This window comes from Somniosus microcephalus, chromosome 33 (assembly GCF_052327205.1).
Source record: "Somniosus microcephalus isolate GS21.2 chromosome 33, FLI_Smic_1.0, whole genome shotgun sequence".
In the NCBI taxonomy this organism is placed as follows: domain Eukaryota; kingdom Metazoa; phylum Chordata; class Chondrichthyes; order Squaliformes; family Somniosidae; genus Somniosus; species Somniosus microcephalus.
In genome coordinates this window covers 39,744,285-39,763,737 of record NC_141019.1, presented here as the reverse complement: position 1 = coordinate 39,763,737, position 19,453 = coordinate 39,744,285, and the positions used below count along the sequence as shown (strand labels likewise).

General features: G+C 53.0%; 1 protein-coding gene across 1 annotated transcript in view; it reads right to left on the bottom strand.

Annotated features, from left to right (window-relative positions):
* The window catches only part of espl1 (extra spindle pole bodies like 1, separase), a 79,218-nt gene that overhangs the window by 56,437 nt on the left and 3,328 nt on the right, over positions 1-19,453 (bottom strand). The window contains 11 exon segments of the mRNA XM_085972549.1: positions 695-829; positions 1,596-1,736; positions 3,264-3,414; positions 3,498-3,559; positions 3,561-3,648; positions 4,940-5,188; positions 7,172-7,365; positions 11,614-11,750; positions 12,126-12,246; positions 12,382-12,483; positions 15,673-16,758. Coding sequence (XP_085828675.1) covers positions 695-829; positions 1,596-1,736; positions 3,264-3,414; positions 3,498-3,559; positions 3,561-3,648; positions 4,940-5,188; positions 7,172-7,365; positions 11,614-11,750; positions 12,126-12,246; positions 12,382-12,483; positions 15,673-16,758 — 2,466 coding nt within the window.

Sequence of the window (19,453 nt, the reverse complement as noted above, 5' to 3'; positions counted from 1 at the left end):
CAACACACACACACTCCCCCCGACAGTACAGAGAGAATCAACACACACACACTCCCCCCGACAGTACAGAGAGAGAATCAACACACACACACTCCCCCGACAGTACAGAGAGAATCAACACACACACACTCCCCGACAGTACAGAGAGAGAATCAACACACACACACTCCCCCCGACAGTACAGAGAGAATCAACACACACACACTCCCCCCGACAGTACAGAGAGAATCAACACACACACTCTCCCCCCGACAGTACAGAGAGAATCAACACACACACACTCCCCCCGACAGTACAGAGAGAGAATCAACACACACACACTCCCCCCGACAGTACAGAGAATCAACACACACACACTCCCCCCGACAGTACAGAGAGAATCAACACACACACACTCCCCCGACAGTACAGAGAGAGAATCAACACACACACACTCCCCCCGACAGTACAGAGAGAATCAACACACACACACTCCCCCCGACAGTACAGAGAGAGAATCAACACACACACACTCCCCCCGACAGTACAGAGAGAATCAACACACACACACTCCCCCCGACAGTACAGAGAGAGAATCAACACACACACACTCCCCCCGACAGTACAGAGAGAATCAACACACACACACTCCCGACAGTAAAGGGTCAACACACGCACCACCACCCCCCCCCCCCGCGCCCCCACCAGCACCTACCTGCACGGGGCTCGGACAGTCCAGCTGCAGCAACATCTCTCCGAGCTGGAGCAGCACGTTCACCACGGACAGAGAGTCCGACTCGACCTCCAGTAACCGCAGGCTCAGACGGTAGCTCTCAATCACCTGGAACGGCTGCAGGGGAGGGAGTGCGTTAGAGACCCCGCACACAGGGGCCCAGATTCCACTCCACCCACCCCAAGACTCCCATGTACAATCCACCCCTCTGCAAAGAGCCACATCCTCCTCCCTCATTACGAGGACGACCAGCAGAGAGATAGACAGCCCCTCCCTCCCGTGGGGTGCCCAGAACATGAGAACATAACAAGAAATAGGAGCAGGAGGAGGCAATTTGGCCCCTCGCGCCTGCTCCACCATTCAATAAGATCATCTCCACTTTCCTGCACTATCCCCCATATCCCTCGATTCCCTGAATATTTAAAAATCTATCGATCTCCACCTTGAATGTACTCAACGACTGAGCCTCCACAGCCCTCTGGGGCAGAGAATTCCACAGGTTCACCACCCTCCGAGTGAAGAGATTCCTCCTCATCTCAGTCCTAAATGGCCGACCCCTTATCCTGAGACTGTGACCCCTGGTTCTGGACTCCCCAGCCAGGGGGAAACATCCTCTCTGCATCTACCCTGTCAAGCCCTGTAAGAATTTTGTATGTTTCAATGAGATCACCTCTCATTCTTCTAAACTCTAGAGAATACAGGCCTAGTCTACTCAATCTCTCCTCATAGGGCAATCCCCCCATCCCAGGAACAGTCTGGTGAACCTTTGTTGCACTCCCTCTATGGCAAGTATATCCTTCCTTAGGTAAGGAGACCCAAACTGTACCCAATACTCCAGGTGCGGTCTCACCAGGGCCCGCTATAATTACAGTATGATAATTACCTTGTCCATCAGCCTATAGAGTGCAGCCATGAGGTGGAGGGCGTGGACAGTCTGCTCAGAGCTTCGCAGGCTGGGAGCGGGCGACTCGGAAGAGAATGCTCTTCCACAGGGACAGGGCCTGGTCCAGGGGCTTACAGCGCTCTGAAACACAAATCGCCCCAGTCAGAAATACGCAGGACTGCGCGCCCCCATTTACAGTGCTGAGCCGCAGAACAGCAGGAGCCCAGGTTGTATCCCTGGTCAATCTCAGGAGGCGGGACTTGGGGGTGGGGGGGGTGCAGAGATCGGCAGTTAGAAGGGAGAAGTTCTGTGCGAGCAGATATTGGGCGAGCACTGACGAGACGTGATGCACCCCACAGGTGAACAGGCCGCCGACACTCCTGCAGTATAAGCCAGCGACCCAGGCAGAGTCATTCAACAAAGTTAGATCGCACCATTAGTACAAGGGGCGTAGAAACATAGAAGATAGGAGCAGGAGTAGGCCATTCGGCCCCTCGAGCCTGCTCCGCCATTCAATGAGATCATGGCTGATCATCCAAATTCAGTACCCTGTCCCTGCCTTCTCCCCTTATCCCTTTAGCCTTAAGAAACATATCTAACTCCTTCTTGAATATATTTAATGAATTGGCCTCAACTGCCTTCTGTGGTAGAGAATTCCACAGGTTCACCACTCTCTGGGTGAAGAAATTCCTCCTCATCTCTGTCCTAAATGGCTTACCCCTTATCCTTAGACTGTGACCCCTGGTTCTGGACTCCCCCGCCATCGGGAACATCCTTCCTGCATCTAGTCTGTCTAGTCCTGTTAGAAGATTATAAGTTTCAATGAGATCCCCTCTCATTCTTCTAAACTCCAGCGAGTATAAGCCCAATCGACCCAATCTCTCCTCATACGTTATTCCTGCCATCCCAGGTATCAGCCTGGTGAATCTTCGCTGCACTCCTCCATGGCAAGAACATCCTTCCTCAAATAGGGCGACCAAAACTGCACACAATACTCAAGGTGTGGTCTCACCAAGGCCCTGTACAACTGCAGCAAGACATCCTTGTTCCTGTACTCGAATCCTCTTGCTACGAAGGCCAACATACCATTTGCCTTCTTAACCGCCTGCTGCACCTGCATGCTTACCTTCAGCGACTGGTGCACAAGGACACCCAGGTCTCGTTGCACTTCCCCTTCTCCCAATCTATTGCCGTTCAGATAATAAACTGCCTTCCTGTTTTTGCCACCAAAGTGGATAACCTCGCATTTATCCACATTATACTGCATCGGCCCAATCTTTCCAAATCGCACTGGAGTTCCTCTGCATCCTCCTCATAGCACACACGCCCACACCAGCTTTGTGTCGTAGCACGCTTGCTCACAATACGCTGACTCCAAACCAGGCATACGGTGCCCCTCAGTGCAACAGCTACCTGCGGATCAACATCGACCGCCCCAATCAGAGTGTGCACGTGGAGTGATATGGGCACGGACCCCGTGCCTCTCCGCCCACCCTGTAGTGACTTCTCGTTACGCCGCGGGAAGGACGAGCTCAGCCCCAACTCGCCAGGCTGCAACATTGGCGCCGCTGTTCGGGGCATTAGATGGGTAGCTAATTTCTTGGAAGGGGGCGGGGGGACCAGAGCCGTGATCCTCTTCCAGACCCCGCAATCAAGGCGCGTACTCACTGGACTCTGCCGACAGGTGAAGTTGATGCAGTCATGCACCGTAGAGGGCGAACTGCTGCCTGTCCTCGTAATCCAGGTCGTTCGTCTCCCCGTCCTCCAGCTCTGACACACTGCCTGCCACAGTCCTCGCTCTGCGACAACCCTCAATACTCTGCCAGGAGCAAGACAAGTCAGGTCACCCAGTGTAAGCCGCCACACCCCCCACAACCCAAACCCCATCCTGCTGGAACAAGCCTCACCGTCTGGATTTTGGATTCCAGGTCGCAGACGTACAGCCAGAGAGAGGCGTGCGCCCTGGTCGTCCCGTAGCTGGTGCCGGGTAGCGGGGGTCTCCGTCAGGGCCCCCAACACACTCAGCGCTTCCTCCACACAGTCCATCGCCGAGCTACAGGGAGAAGATCAAAAGGTCAGTCAATGTGGCCCAGCTCGCCGTCCGGTCAGTCAGTCATCACAGCCCAGCTCGTCACCAGTCAGTGCGGCCCAGCTCGCCGCCAGTCAGTCAGTGTGGCCCACCTGTCCGATGCCGATCGCACCCAGTGAGGTACTGAGCCCCACACGGAGCAGGAAGATCCCAGGATCCGTCCCCAGCTGGGAATTCTGAGCTTGAGGGAGTAAAGAAACCGAAAAATAGGAGCAGGAGTAGGCCATTCGGCCCTTCGAGCCTGCTCCGCCATTCAATATGATCATGGTTGATCCTCTATCTCAATACCATATTCCTGCTCTCTCCCCATACCCCTTGATGCCTTTTGTGTCTAGAAATCTATCTATCTATCTCCTTCTTAAATTATTCAGTGACCTGGCCTCCACCGCCTTCTGTGGTAGAGAATTCCACAGGTTCACCACCCTCTGAGTGAAGAAATTTCTCCTCATCTCAGTCCCAAATGTCCTACCCCATATCCCGAGACTGTGACCCCTCGTTCTGGACGCCCCCCCCCCAGCCAGGGGAAACATCCTCCCTGCATCCAGTCCTGTCTAAGCCCTGTCAGAATTTTAGACATTTCCATGAGATCCCCTCTCATTCTTCTAAACTCTAGTGAATACAGGCCTAGTCGACCCAATCTTCTCCTCATACAACAGCCCTGCCATCCAGGAATCAGTCTGGTGAACCTTCACTGCACTCCCTCGATGGCAAGTATATCCTTTCTTCGGTAAGGAGACCAAAACTGCACACAGTACTCCAGGTGTGGTCTCACCAAGGCCCTGTATAACTGTAGTAAGACATCCTTGCTCCTGTACTCAAATCCTCTTGTAATGAAGGCCAACATACCATTTGCCTTCCTAACTGCTTGCTGCACCTGCATGTTTGCTTTCAGTGACTGGTGTACAAGGACACCCAGTCCCTCTGTACATCAGCATGTCCCAATCTAGCACCATTTAAATAATACTCTACCTTTCTGTTTTTTCCTACGAAGTGGATAACTTCACATTTAACCACGTTATACTGCATCTATTTATTCACGTTACATTGCAGCTATACCAGAGTCCTACCTCAGCATGCACGGTCTGTCCACCGCACAGCTCGACCGCCAAGGCTCCCTGTAAGCTGCGCTTTGTTCTGCGCGGCCCCGTTTCCTTTAGCGCACCGTCCCTTAAAATTTCCGTGCCAAACGCGGCCACTGCGCAAGCGCTCCGGGACCCGGAGACGCAGCACCCCCCCCTCCCCCCACACACCTTACCATTCGGCGTGCTGACTGAAGTCGCGGTAACACAGGACCTGCGCCAGCTCAACCAGCTGCACCGCCCGCACGTGCTCCATCCCGCTCCCCTCCTCCACCGACAACAGCTTGATCAGGTCGCAGATGACGTTGAACCTCTCCTGCGAGGTGTCAGTCCGCAGGCGCTTGTACGCCCTCAGCTCCTCGGCAAGCAGCGCCACGAGGACGCTGGGCTCCAGCTCCCAGGGCTGGAGGGCATCCTTCAGAGTCCTGTTGGCACCAATGGAGAGAGAGCGCTTAATAATTTAACCCTTTTTAGCCCTGGTATCATGTTATTACGAGGACAGGTTGCACAGACCAGGCTTGTAAGCGCACGAGTATATGGACGATTAAAGGGCGATCTTATCGAGCTGTTTAAGATGATTAAAGGATTCGATAAGGTGGGGAAGTCCAGAACAGGGGAGTGTAACCTTAAAATTAGAGCCAGGCCGTTCAGGGGTGATGTCAGGAAGCACTTCTTCACACAAAGGGTGGTGGAAATCACCCCCGCCCCCCCCCAAAAAAAGCTGTTAAGGCGGGGGGTCAATTGGAGATTTCAAAACGGAGCGCGATAGATTTTTGTTGGGCAAGGCATATGGAGTTACGGTACAGATCTGGCGTGATCTAATTGAATGGCAGGCTCGAGGGGGGCTGAATGGCCTCCTCCTGTTCCTAATGTAACAGGCTCGAGGGGGGCTGAATGGCCTCCTCCTGTTCCTAATGTAACAGGCTCGAGGGGGGCTGAATGGCCTCCTCCTGTTCCTAATGTAACAGGCTCGAGGGGGGCTGAATGGCCTCCTCCTGTTCCTGATGTAACAGGCTCGAGGGGAGCTGAATGGTCTCCTCCTGTTCCTAATGTAACAGGCTCGAGGGGCTGAATGGCCTCCTCCTGTTCCTAATGTAACAGGCTCGAGGGGCTGAATGGCCTCCTCCTGTTCCTAATGTAACAGGCTCGAGGGGGGCTGAATGGCCTCCTCCTGTTCCTGTCCTGTGTGTTACTGGTCAAGTGCAAAGAGGCTGGTTCCTGTGACTGTGCAGGAGTGGGGAGGGGGGGAGGGAGATTGTGTGAGGGGAAGTTAATTGGCTGGGGGTGGGGGTAGCAGTTAGTTTAGAAGTGAGAGCAAAGAGTGAGGCCAATAGGCGAAGGACAAGGGAGGAGCCAGCACTGTTTAATACACAAACCTTTGCCCTGGAGCGACCCCTGTGGAAACACAGACGCAGAGATTGGCAAACCTGGACCCCCCCCCGCCCCCCAACCCACAGCCCGACACCTGCCCAGCAATAACCCCACGCCCCCGGATCAAGAAGGACTGGAGGGCGAGGGAGCATGGTTTGGTGGGGAATCAGACACATCACATAGAAACATAGAAGATAGGAGCAGGAGTAGGCCATTTGGCCCCTCGAGCCTGCTCCGCCATTCAATGTGATCATGGCTGATCATCCAAATTCAGTACCCTGTCCCTGCTTTCTCCCCATATCCCTTGATCTCTTTAGCCTTAAGAAATATATCTAACTCCTTCTTTAATATATTTAATGAATTGGCCTCAACTGCCTTCTGTGGCAGAGAATTCCACAGGTTCACCACTCTCTGGGTGAAGAAATTCCTCCTCATCTCAGATCCTAAATGGCTTACCCCTTATCCTTAGACTGTGACCCCTGGTTCTGGACTCCCCCGCCATCGGGAACATCCTTCCTGCATCTAGTCCTGTTAGAATTTTATAAGTTTCAATGAGATCCCCCCTCATTCTTCTAAACTCCAGCGAGTATAAGCCCAATCGACCCAATCTCTCCTCATACGTCATTCCTGCCATCCCAGGTATCAGTCTGGTGAATCTTCGCTGCACTCCCTCCATGGCAAGAACATCCTTCCTCAGATAAGGCGACCAAAACTGCACACAATACTCCAGGTGTGGTCTCACCAAGGCCCTGTACAACTGCAGCAAGACATCCTTGTTCCTGTACTCAAACCCTCTCGCTACGAAGGCCAACATACCATTTGCCGCCTTAACCGCCTGCTGCACCTGCATGCTTACCTTCAGCGACTGGTGCACAAGGACACCCAGGTCTCGTTGCACTTCCCCTTCTCCAAATCTATTGCCGTTCAGATAATAATCTGCCTTCCTGTTTTTGCCACCCTACCCACCCCTCCGCAGAGAAGGAAGCCCCCCCCCCCCCCCCACGGAATATGGGTGGAGCGACACACGAAGGCCATACCTCAGCTGCAGCTCCTCGCTGCCACTCTTGACAGCGTCCGCTTTAATACAGGCCCACAGGGCGATGGGCTCAGTCACCTGCTCCGGCCTGCAATCTCCCAGCGCCATCAGCCACATGCTGACCGACTCCATGGCCCGCTCCAGGTCGCCAGCCTTCCGATAACACTCCACAAGCAGCTTGAAATACTTGGGCACCTGTGGGAAGAAATCAAACCGCGGTGGTAAAAAAAAAAACACTTAGTCGCTGGACGGGGTGATGGCACTGCCTTCCGACGGGCGCACTGCTGATCCCATTGGGCGTGTGCTGGTGGGGAGCTGCTCCACTACCGGAAGGGAAAGTTCACCATCACAAGCTGTGTCAGGGAGTCATGGGGCCGCTGAAGGGGAGGAGACACAGAAACATAGAAGATAGGAGCAGGAGTCGGCCATTCGGCCCCTCGAGCCTGCTCCGCCATTCAATGAGATCATGGCTGATCATCCAAATTCAGTACCCTCTCCCTGCTTTCTCCCCATATCCCTTTAGCCTTAAGAAATATATCTAACTCCTTGAATATATTTAATGAATTGGCCTCCACTGCCTTCTGTGGTAGAGAATTCCACAGGTTCACCACTCTCTGGGTGAAGAAATTCCTCCTCATCTCAGTCCTAAATGGCTTACCCCTTATCCTTAGACTGTGACCCCTGGTTCTGGACTTCCCGACCATCGGGAACATCCTTCCTGCATCTAGTCTGTCTAGTCCTGTTAGAATTTTATAAGTTTCAATGAGATCCCCTCTCATTCTTCTAAACTCCAGCGAGTATAAGCCCAATCGACCAAATCTCTCCTCATAAGTCATTCCTGCCATCCCAGGTACCAGCCTGGTGAATCTTCGCTGAACTCCCTCCATGGAAAGAACATCCTTCCTCAGATAAGGCGACCAAAACTGCACACAATACTCAAGGTGTGGTCTCACCAAGGCCCTGTACAACTGCAGCAAGACATCCTTGCTCCTGTACTCGAACCCTCTCGCTACGAAGGCCAACATACCATTTGCCTTCTTAACTGCCTGCTGCACCTGCATGCTTACCTTCAGCGACTGGTGCACAAGGACACCCAGGTCTCGTTGCACTTCCCCTTCTCCCAATCTATTGCAGTTCAGATAATAATCTGCCTTCCTGTTTTTGACACCAAAGTGGATAACCTCGCATTCATCCACGTTATATTGCATCTGCCATGCTTCTGCCCAATCACCCAACCTGTCCAAATCATCCTGGAGTTTTTCGGCATTCTCCTCACAGCACACACACCCACCCAGCTTTGTGTCGTCTGCAAACTTGGAGATATTACATCCAGTTCCCTTGTCTAGATCATTAATATATATTGTGAATAGCTGGGGTCCAAGGACCGATCCCTGCGGTACCCCACTAGTCACTGCCTGCCACTCGGAGAAAAACCCGTTTATTCCAACTCTTTGCTTCCTGTCTGCCAACCAGTTCTCTATCCAAGTCAATACCTTGCCCCCAATCCCATGTGCCTTAACTTTACACGCTAAATCTCTTATGCGGGACCTTATCGAAAGCCTTCTGAAAGTCCAAATACACCACATCCACTGGTTCTCCCTTATCTATTCTACCAGTTACATTCTCAAAAAATTCCAGTAGATTAGTCAAGCACGATTTACCTTTTGTAAATCCATGTTGACTTTGTCCGACTGGGAGTAGTGATCGGTACAGTAGTTATTGATAACTGGGAGGGCCGTGGGCCAGCCTGTACCCTTCATCTTCCACCATACGGGCACTGCCTCTCACCAGCTGCACAGGACCCCACCCAGAGAGTTAATGACACAGTACAGAAACAGGCCATCGGGCCCGCGCCGGTGTTTCTGCTCCACACGAGCCTCCTCCCACTCCTACTTCATCTCACCCTATCACCATATCCTTCTATTCCTTTCTCCCTCGTGTGTTTATCCAGCTTCCCCTTAAATGCATCGATACTATTCGCCTCAACCACTCCCTGTGGTAGCGAGTTCCACATTCTCACCACTCTCTGGGTAAAGAAGTTTCTCCTGAATTCCCCATTGGATTCATTAGCGACTATCTTATATTGTTGGACTCTCCCCACGGGTGGAAACATTTTCTCTACGTCTACCCTATCGAAACTCCTTCATAATTTTAAAGACCTCCATCAGGTCACCCCCCAGCCTTCTCTTTTCTAGAGAAAAAAAGAGCCCCAGCCCGTTCAGTCTCTCCTGATAGTTAAAACTTCTCAGTTCTGGTATCATCTGTGTCAATCTTAATTGCACCCTCTCTAGTGTCTCTATATCCTTTGTAATATGGAGACCAGAACTGTGCACGGTGCTCCAAGTGTGGTCTAACCAAGGTATACAGAGACCAGAACTGTGTACGGTGCTCCAAGTGTGCTCTAACCAAGGTATATGGAGACCAGAAAAGTGCACGGTGCTCCAAGTATTGTCGTAGAATCATAGAAAGTCACAGCACGGAAGGAGGCCATTTCGGCCCATCGTGTCCACACCGGCCAACAGAGCGCGATCCCAGCCTAATCCCACTTCCCAGCTCTTGGTCCGTAGCCCTGCAGGTTACAGCATCCCAAGTGCACATCCAAGTACTGTTTAAATGTGATTAGGGTTCCTGCCTCTACCACCCTTTCAGGCAGTGAGTGCCAGACCCCCACAACCCTCTGGGTGAAGACATTTCCCCTCAAATCCTCTCTAAACCTCCCAATTACTTTAAATCTGTGCCCCCTGGTTTGTGACCCCTCTGCTAAGGGAAATAGGTCCTTTCTATCCACTTTGTCTAGGCCCCTCGTAATTTTACGCACCACAATAAGGTCTCCCCTCAGCCTCCTCTGTTCCAAGGAAAACAGACCCAGCCTATCCAGTCTTTCCTCGTAGCTAAGATTCTCTACTCCCAGCAACATCCTTGTAAATCTCCTCTGTACCCTCTCTAGTGCAATCACATCTTTCCTGTAATGTGGTGACCAGAACTGCACGCAGTACTCTAGCTGAGGCCTAATTAGTGTTTTATACAGTTGAAGCATAACACCCCCCCCCCGCTCTTGTATTCTATGCCACGGCTAATAAAGGCAAGCATTCCGTATGCCTTCTTAACCACCTCAGCTACCTGGCCCGCTACCTTCAGGGATCTTGGGTCTAACCAAGGTTCTATACAAGTTTAAACATAACTTCTCCACTTTACAATTCTATCCCTCTAGAAATGAAGCCCAGTGCTTTTTCATAGATTCATAGAAGATAGGAGCAGGGGTAGGCCATTCGGCCCTTTGAGCCTGCTCCGCCATTCAATGAGATCATGGCTGATCATCCAAGTTCAGTACCCTGTCCCTGCCTTCTCCCCATATCCCTTGATCCCTTTAGCCTCAAGAAATATATCCAACTCTTTCTTGAATATATTTAATGAACTAGCCTCCACTGCCCTCTGTGGCAGAGAATTCCACAGGTTCACCACTCTCTGGGTGAAGAAATTCCTCCTCATTTCAGTCCTAAACGGCTTACCCCTTATCCTTAGACTATGACCCCTGGTTCTGGACTCCCCGGCCATCAGAAACATCCTTCCTGCATCTAGTCTGTCCAGACCTGACAGAATTTTATAGGTTTCGATGAGATCCCCCCTCAATCTTCTAAACTCCAGTGAGTATAAGCCCAATCGACACAATCTCTCCTCATACGTCATTCCTGCCATCCCAGGTATCAGCCTGGTAAAAACTTCCGGCCAACGTGGGTTTATTTTTTTTTGTTAAAATGGCCTTATTAACTGGTTAATGTTGGAATTTATCATCATGAGCACTAACATGAATCAGGTCATTCATGAAAAAAACTTCTGAAATAATAGAGCGGCCTGCTGGTGGTGCTGTCCAGGGAGAGTATAAATACTCGGGCACGGGCCCAGCTTGCGCAGGACATTAACAGGAACTACAGGAAACACTTTTTTAAAATCCGGCACCGACGTGGTGCCGGTTCATCAAAAATTCCAGATAACCGAACGCTATAAATGAAAGATACGGAGAGCTGACAGCGCCGTATAAAGCAACAAACCCAAGTGCAGAACAATGGCCACAAGTTCAAAGCGTCTCTGTAGCTTAGCAACAGCTGCAGCCACACCCTTGCACAGCAACAGATGGAGGAAGGCAAGTAGAATATGAAGTAAAACTTACCTGAACCTACTCCTGAATTTTGCCGGTTAACCGAGATTTCCGGTTATTTCGGTGCCGGTAAATCGAAAGTTTCCTGCAGTGAAGGACACAACTAGACCTCCATGTTGTAAAACGCTTAGACCAAGTGCCTAGTAGTTTTCTTACGTCAAGCACCACGGTCTGTTCTCCAGACCGAGGCCGTCACCCCACCCTCTCCCCCAATACTCAATTTAAACCAGGCCAACTTATCGAGGATTCACGTGGTCTGTAATCTACCCAAGAGCTGTAAACCTTACCCTATCCAAAGGCAAGGAGGAGCGAGCGAACAGGTCGGGCGGCTGCACGTCTCCACGTAACATCACAGCAACTTCAGCAGCCTCGGAGAACAGCTTCTGGCTATAGAATCCGTAGGCCAGGTTATAGACACGCAGGGCTGTGGGGGGGGTAAAGGGCACAGGTTACAGACTCGCAGGGCTGTGGTGGGGTAAAGGACACAGGTTACAGACAGGCAGGGCTGTGGGGGGGTAAAGGACACAGGTTACAGGCTCACAGGACTGTGGTGGGGTAAAGGGCACAGGTTACAGACTCGCAGGGCTGTGGGGGGGGGGGTAAAGGGCGCAGGTTACAGACAGGCAGGGCTGTGGGGGTAAAGAGCACAGGTTACGGCAAAGGGTGGAGGCAGACAGCCCAGCACTTGTATAGGAGGGGTGGGTGGAGTCAGTGCAGGGCCTCTCCACAGCCCAATGGAGAAACAACAGCAAGGGGTCGACACAACAGACACATTCTCCACTCAGAGTCCAACAGTTACCTGTAGCCCCCGTGTATTCGGTCAGTCCCTGTCCGGTCAGAGCCTCTTCCACCTCCACCATCTTCGCCACGATGCTCTTACACGGAGCCAGCAACTGCTCACCCCCACTGGAATCCTTACCCTGAGAGAGAGAGAGAGACACAGGAGTCAGTCAGTCAGTCAGGGGATAGACAGAGAGAGAGAGGCCACAGGAGTCAGTCAGTCAGGGGACAGAGAGAGAGAGACAGAGAGACAGACACAGAGAATTCCACCGTACCCGAGACTCCAGCAGGAAATCGTAGGCTCTGCTGGTGAAGAGCTCCATATTCTGATAACGCTGTTTCAGGGTCACATCCTGTCCTGGAGTGGCCAACACCTCCTGGGGGTAGGTTACAGAACAAGCCTGGTGATTAGACTCAGCCTTCCGGAGGGGTACAATCCACATTCAGCTACGACAGAACTCCACCCTCAATCCTAGAATCAGACCACCCGACCGGCACCAGGGTCACGTCTCCGGCTCAGAGAGAACAGCCGCCTCACCCCATAGACGCTGCTCAGCTCAGCGTTAAAACACAGCAACTACACGATGCCCAAAACAGCGCGAATCCCACAAGGCTCGGGTACACACCCGTCCAGGAGGCGCCCAGGCTCCATCCCCGGCCTGCGCGGTGTTGCCTTAACCGATCTCACCCGCTGTGGTACAGAGCCACACGTCCACTCCAGAGCAGGAAAGGCCCAGTTAGCGGATTCCAGCCACTGTGGACCAGGACGAGCGGTTTCGCCTTGTCCAGACAGTAGAACTAGAGAACACGGCCTGCGCTGAAAGTGGACCGGGGGGGGGGGAAAATGCGCTGAAAGTGGACCGGGGGGTGGGGAATTCCAAGCAAATCTGGGGAAACATTATTTCAGTGAGCAAGTGGCCAACCTGTGGAACAGGCTCCCGACTACATGCAGGAAGGATGTTCCCGATGGCGGGGGAGTCCAGAACCAGAGGTCACAGTCTGAGGATAAGGGTTAGGCCATTTAGGACTGAGATGAGGAGGAATTTCTTCACCCAGAGAGTGGTGAACCTGTGGAATTCTCTACCACAGAGGGCAGTGGAGGCCAATTCATTAAATATATTCAAGCAGGGGTTGGATATATTTCTTAAGGCTAAAGAGATCAAGGGAGATGGGGAGAAAGCAGGGACCGGGTACTGAATTTGGATGATCAGCCATGATCTCATTGAATAGCGGAGCAGGCTCGAGGGGCCGAATGGCCTCCTCCTGCTCCTATCTTCGATGTTTCTGTGTGACTTTGGACCTACAGCTCTCAATGCTCTCCGCCACTGGGGACTTTCCTCATCTCATGCCAGGGTTTGTTGTAAACTCAGAGATTATCGCTCTGATCAGTCAATAACTCCATCGTTGTAACGCGCGACTACCGGGATTGTAGAAGGGGAACGAGATATGCCATGGCCTTTTTTTTTGGTCCCGCAGTTCCCATTTCTCCTCTTCCTCACTCCCTCTGCTCTCTTTTCCTCTTCATCTCCGACCACTTCTTCCTCAGCCCCAGAACGACTGAACCGCAGTCACAGGCCAAGGGGTCTGCTCCCAGAATGTTCACTGGGGGGGAAAAGGGCTGAATGGAAGGGTTGTGCAGGGAGGGGACGGGACGGAGAAAGCAAGCAGATCACAGCCTCGGGACATCCCAAAGCTAGTCACAGGCAATGCTTTAAAGCAGGGAAACGAGTCGGCTGTTTTGTACACAGCAAGCTCCCAAAATGATGAAGCGGTCCATGCTCGAATGCAGCAAGACCTGGAGGACATTCAGCCTTGGGCTGATAAGTGGCAAGTGACATTCGTGCCAGGCAATGACTATCTCCAACAAGAGAGTCTAACCACTTCCCCCTTGATATTCAACAGCATTACCATCGCCAAATCCCCACCATCAACATCCTGGGGGGTCACCATTGACCAGAAACTTAACTGGATCAGCCACATAAATACTGTGGCCACCAGAGCAGGTCAGAGGCTGGGTATTCTGCGGCGAGTGTCTCACCTCCTGACTCCCCAAAGCCTTTCCACCATCTACAAGGCACAAGTCAGGAGTGTGATGGAATACTCTCCACTTGCCTGGATGAGCGCAGCTCCAACAACACTCGAGAAGCTCGACACCATCCAGGACAAAGCAGCCCCCTTGATTGGCACCCCATCCACCACCTTAAACGTTCACTCCCTCCACCACCGGCGCACCGTGGCTGCAGTGTGTACCATCTACAAGATGCACTGCAGCAACTCGCCAAGGCTTCTTCGGCAGCACCTCCCAAACCCGCAACCTCTTCCACCTAGAAGGACAAGGGCAGCAGGTGCGTGGGAACACCACCACCTCCAAGTTCCACCTCCGAGTCACACACCATCCCGACTTAGAAATATATCGGCCGTTCCTTCATCGTCACTGGGTCAAAGTCCTGGAACTCCCTCCCTAACAACACTGTGGGAGCACCTTCACCACACAGACTGCAGCGGTTCAAGGCAGTGGCTCACCACCACCTTCTCAAGGGGCGACTAGGGATGGGCAATAAACACTGGCGACGCCCACAAAAAAAACCATGACCAGATCATCTGTGTGATGTTGGTTGAGGGTTAAATATTGGCCCCAGGACGCCAGGGAGAACTCCCCATCTCCTAGAAATAGTGCCACGGGATCTTTTACATCCACCCGAGGGGGCAGACGGGGCCTCGGTTTAAAATCTCAGCTGAAAGACGGCCCCTCTGACAGTGCGGCACTCTCTCAGCACTGCCCCTCCGACAGGGCGGCGCTCCCTCAGTACTGCCCCTCCGACAGTGCGGCGCTCCCTCAGTACCGCCCCTCCGACAGTGCGGCGCTCCCTCAGTACTGCCCCTCCGACAGTGCGGCGCTCCCTCAGTACTGCCCCTCCGACAGTGCGACGCTACCTCAGTACTGCCCCTCCGACATTGCGGTGCTCCCTCAGTACCGCCCCTCCGACATTGCAGCGCTCCCTCAGCGCTGCCCCTCCGACAGTACAGCACTCCCACAGTACTGCCCCTCCGACAGTGCGGCGCTCCCTCAGTACTGCCCCCCCCGACAGCGCCGCGCTCCCTCAGTACTGCCCCTCCGACAGTGAGGCACTCCCTCAGTACTGCCCCTCCGACAGCGAGGCGCTCCCTCAGTACTGACCCTGCGACAGTGCAGCGCTCCCTCAGCACTGCCCCTCCGACAGTGCAGCGCTCCCTCAGTACCGCCCCTCCGACAGTGCAGCGCTCCCTCAGTATTGCCCCTCCGATAGTGCAGCGCTCCCTCAGTACTGCCCCTCCGACAGTGCGGAGCTCCCTCAGTACCGCAGAGAGTGTTGGCCTGGATTGTGTGCTCAAGGCTCTGGAGTGGGGATTTAAAATGGAGAGCGATACCCACTGAGCTAAGGCCATCACTGAAAGTATACAGACGTCCCACACAAAGTGCTGCACCCCTTTTTCAGTACAGACACCCGTCCCCACCACAGCACATTAAAGGACTCCGGGCACCCACTTGCGCAGAAGCGCTGGAGCCAGGCGCGACAGTCACTTACCTTCTCCCCGTGTCTGTGCAGCACGGGCAGATAGATGTCCAGGAACGCAGAGAGCTGCAGCAAGTCCTCGACACCAAGCAGAACCCCCACTCCCTTCAAACCATCCAGAGCGGAGAGCAGGTACTGGCAGCTGTCGCTCACCGCTTTGCGCTCGAAGGGGTCGCCCACAGGCAGCGAGCGCAGGATCTGCACCGCCCTGGCCATGTGTGCTGCTCCCCGGAGCTGGGACGGGCTCTTGGCCGGACCGAGAACAGAGCCCAGCCGGCAGAGGTGGAGGGCGGAGGCGAAGTGGGCCGAGCGGGGCTGGGCGGTGTCCTCCTTCAGCAGGTCCTGGACGCGGGACAGGGTCTCTTCGGCCTGGGCCGGGTACCCCGCTCGGCACAGGGTGACACAGCATTGCTGGGCCAGCTCGCACACCCACAGCAGCCGCGGCCCGCCTCTACCCCTGGCCGCGGCGTGCAGCAGCACACTCTCGAACTGCTGGCCCAAGTGAGCCGCCTCTTCCCGGCTCAGGGGCGGGCGGTCCTTCTCGTAGAGCGCGCAGGCCACGGCAAACTTCTTGGAGACGGCAGAGGTGGTGGTGAGGGCGGGCGAGAGCCCCTCTGCCAGGGCCAGCAGGTCGAGGGCCCTCAGCCGCAGGGACAAGGCTTGCCGGCGCGCCCCCTCTCCCGGCCCAGCCCCGGCCTGCTCCCCGCTCTTCCAGACCACGCTGAATCCGTTCTTGGCCACCACCTCGTAATCCTTCAGCAGGGAGCCTTCCCCCAGCTCCTCGGGGCTGTAGCGTTCCAGGCTCTGGTACAGGTGATCGGAGAAAGCCAGGCAGGCTCCCGGCTCGCCCCGCAAGGCCACGTTCCTCAGCAGGTGGAAGAGCAGCCTCTCCAGATAGAGCTGGCCCGGGCCCTGGCGGGGAGCCGAGGCCCTGTACCCTCTGTAGGCCAGTTCCGCTAGCCCCACTAGGCTGTCCAGGTGGCCCTTGCACAGCCCTTCCTCTCCGAGACGCTGGATGCAGGCTCGGATAACCCGGTCACAAGTCACTCTGTGCTCAGTGCTTTCGCCAGGCTCGTCCAGAACAGTGCGCAGAGACTCCTGTGGAAAAGAGAGAGAGAGAGAGAGAATCGGTCAGTGCACACTCACAATACAGACACCTTAAAACATTTACACCCCTCCATGAAGATCGACCCCACTTCCACCCTCCTCATCATAGAAGATAGGTGCAGGAGTGGGCCATTCGGCCCCTCGAACCTGCTCCGCCATTCAATGATCATCCAAACTCAGTACAGTACCCTGTCCCTGCTTTCTCCCCATATCCCTTGATCCCTTTAGCCTTAAGAAATATATCTAACTCCTTCTTGAATATATTTAATGAATTGGCCTCAACTGCCTTCTGTGGTAGAGAATTCCACAGGTTCACCACTCTCTGGGTGAAGAAATTCCTCCTCATCTCAATCCTAAATGGCTTACCCCTTATCCTTAGACTGTGACCCCTGGTTCTGGACTCCCCGCCATCAGGAACATCCTTCCTGCATCTAGTCTGTCCAGTCCTGTTAGAATTTTATAAGTTTCAATGAGATCCCCTCTCATTCTTCTAAACTCCAGCGAGTATAAGCCTAATCGACCCAATCTCTCCTCATACGTCATTCCTGCCATCCCAGGTATCAGTCTGGTGAATCTTCGCTGCACTCCCTCCATGGCAAGAACATCCTTCCTCAGATAAGGCGACCAAAACTGCACACAATACTCAAGGTGTGGTCTCACCAAGGCCCTGTACAACTGCTGCAAGACATCCTTGTTCCTGTACTCGAATCCTCTCGCTACAAAGGCCACCTCCTTAACCGCCTGCTGCACCTGCATGCTTACCTTCAGCGACTGGTGCACAAGGACACCCAGGTCTCATTGCACTTCCCCTTCTCCCAATCTATTGCTGTTCAGATAATAATCTGCCTTCCTGTTTTTGCCACCAAAGTGGATAACCTTGCATTTATCCACATTATACTGCATCTGCCCAATCACCCAACCTGTCCAAATCATACTGGAGTTTCTCGGCATCCTAGCACCGATCCCTGCGGTACCCCACTAGTCACTGCCTGCCACTCAGAAAAAGAGCCGTTCATTCCAATTCTTGGCTTCCCGTCTACCAGCCAGTTCGCTATCCAAGTCAGTACCTTGCCTCCAATCCCATGTGCTTTAACTTTACATGCTAATCATTTTCCAATCCTCCCTGGCTACAGGTGTGGCGCCGGAGGACTACTAAACGTGGCACCTTTGTTTAAAAAAGGGAGAAAGGGATAGACCGAGTAACTACAGGCCAGTCAGCCTAACCTCGGTGGCAGGAAAATTACTGGATAAAATTCTGAGGATAAATCCTCATTTAGAAAGACACTGGTTAATCAGGGACAGTTAGCATGGATTTGTTAAGGGAAGGTCGTGTCTGACTAACTGGATTGAATTTTTTGAGGAGGTAACAAGGAGGGTCGATGAGGGTAGCGCGTTTGATGTAGTCTACATGTATTTTAGCAAGGATTTTGGTAAGGTCCCACATGGCAGACTGGTCACGAAAGTAATAGCCCGTGGGATCCAAGGCAAGGTGGATCCAAAATTGGCTCAGAGGCAGGAAGCAAAGGGTAATGGTCGAAGGGTGTTTTGTGTGACCAGAAGGCTGTTTCCAGTGGGGTTCTGCAGGGCTCAGTACTAGGTCCTTTGCTTTTTGCAGTATATACATCAATGATTTGGACTTGAATGTAGGAAGCATGATACAAAAATTGTGCCATGTGGTTGATAAAGAAGAAAACTGCAGACTGCAGGAAGATATCAGTGGACTGGTCAGAACAGTGGCAAATGGAATTCAATCCGGAGAAGTGTGAGGTAATGCATTTGGGGAGGGCTAATAAGGAAAGGGAATACACATTAAATGGTAGGACACTGAGAAGTGCAGAGGAACATAAGAAATAGGAGCAGAAGTCGGCCATTCGAGCCTGCTTCGCCATTCAATAAGATCATGGCTGATCTGCCTCAACCCCATTCACCGGCCCTATCCCTATCCATTGGGAGGACTCGTAAAAATCAACATTTCATATATGCAGCAGACGTGTGTACTGCACAATGACAAATAAAACTGAATTGAATTGAATTGAATACCCCTTGATGCCCTTACTAATCAGAAATCTATCTACTTCTGTTTTGAATATGCCCAATGACCGAGCCTCCACAGCCCTCTGCGGCAGAGAAATCCAAAGATTCGCCGCCCTCTGTGTGAAGAAATTTCTTCTCATCTCAGTCCTGAATGGCCGACCCTTTATCCTGAGGCTGTGACCCCCTGGTTCTAGACTCCCCAGCCAAGGGAAACATTCTCCCAGCATCCACCCCATCAAGCCCTGTAATAATTTTGTATGCTTCAATGAGATCCCCTCTCATTCTTCCGAACTCAAGAGAATACAGGCCTAGTTTACTCAATCTCTTCTCGTACGACAGTCCCGCCATCCCAGGATCCAGTCTGGTGAACCTTCGTTGCACTCCCTCTATGGCAAGTATATCCTTCCTTAGGTAAGGAGACCAAAACTGTACACAGTGCTCCAGGTGTGGGCTCACCAGAGCCCTATATAATTGGAGTAAGACTTCTTTACTCCTGTACTCAAATCCTCTTGAGGGGGGGGGATCAGTTCAGTTCACACTCACAATACAAACAGACACCGTAAACATTTCCACTGCTCCCTACACCCTCCATGAACACTGACCCCATTTCCACCCCCTCATCATTTTCCAATCCTCCCTGGCTACAGGTGTG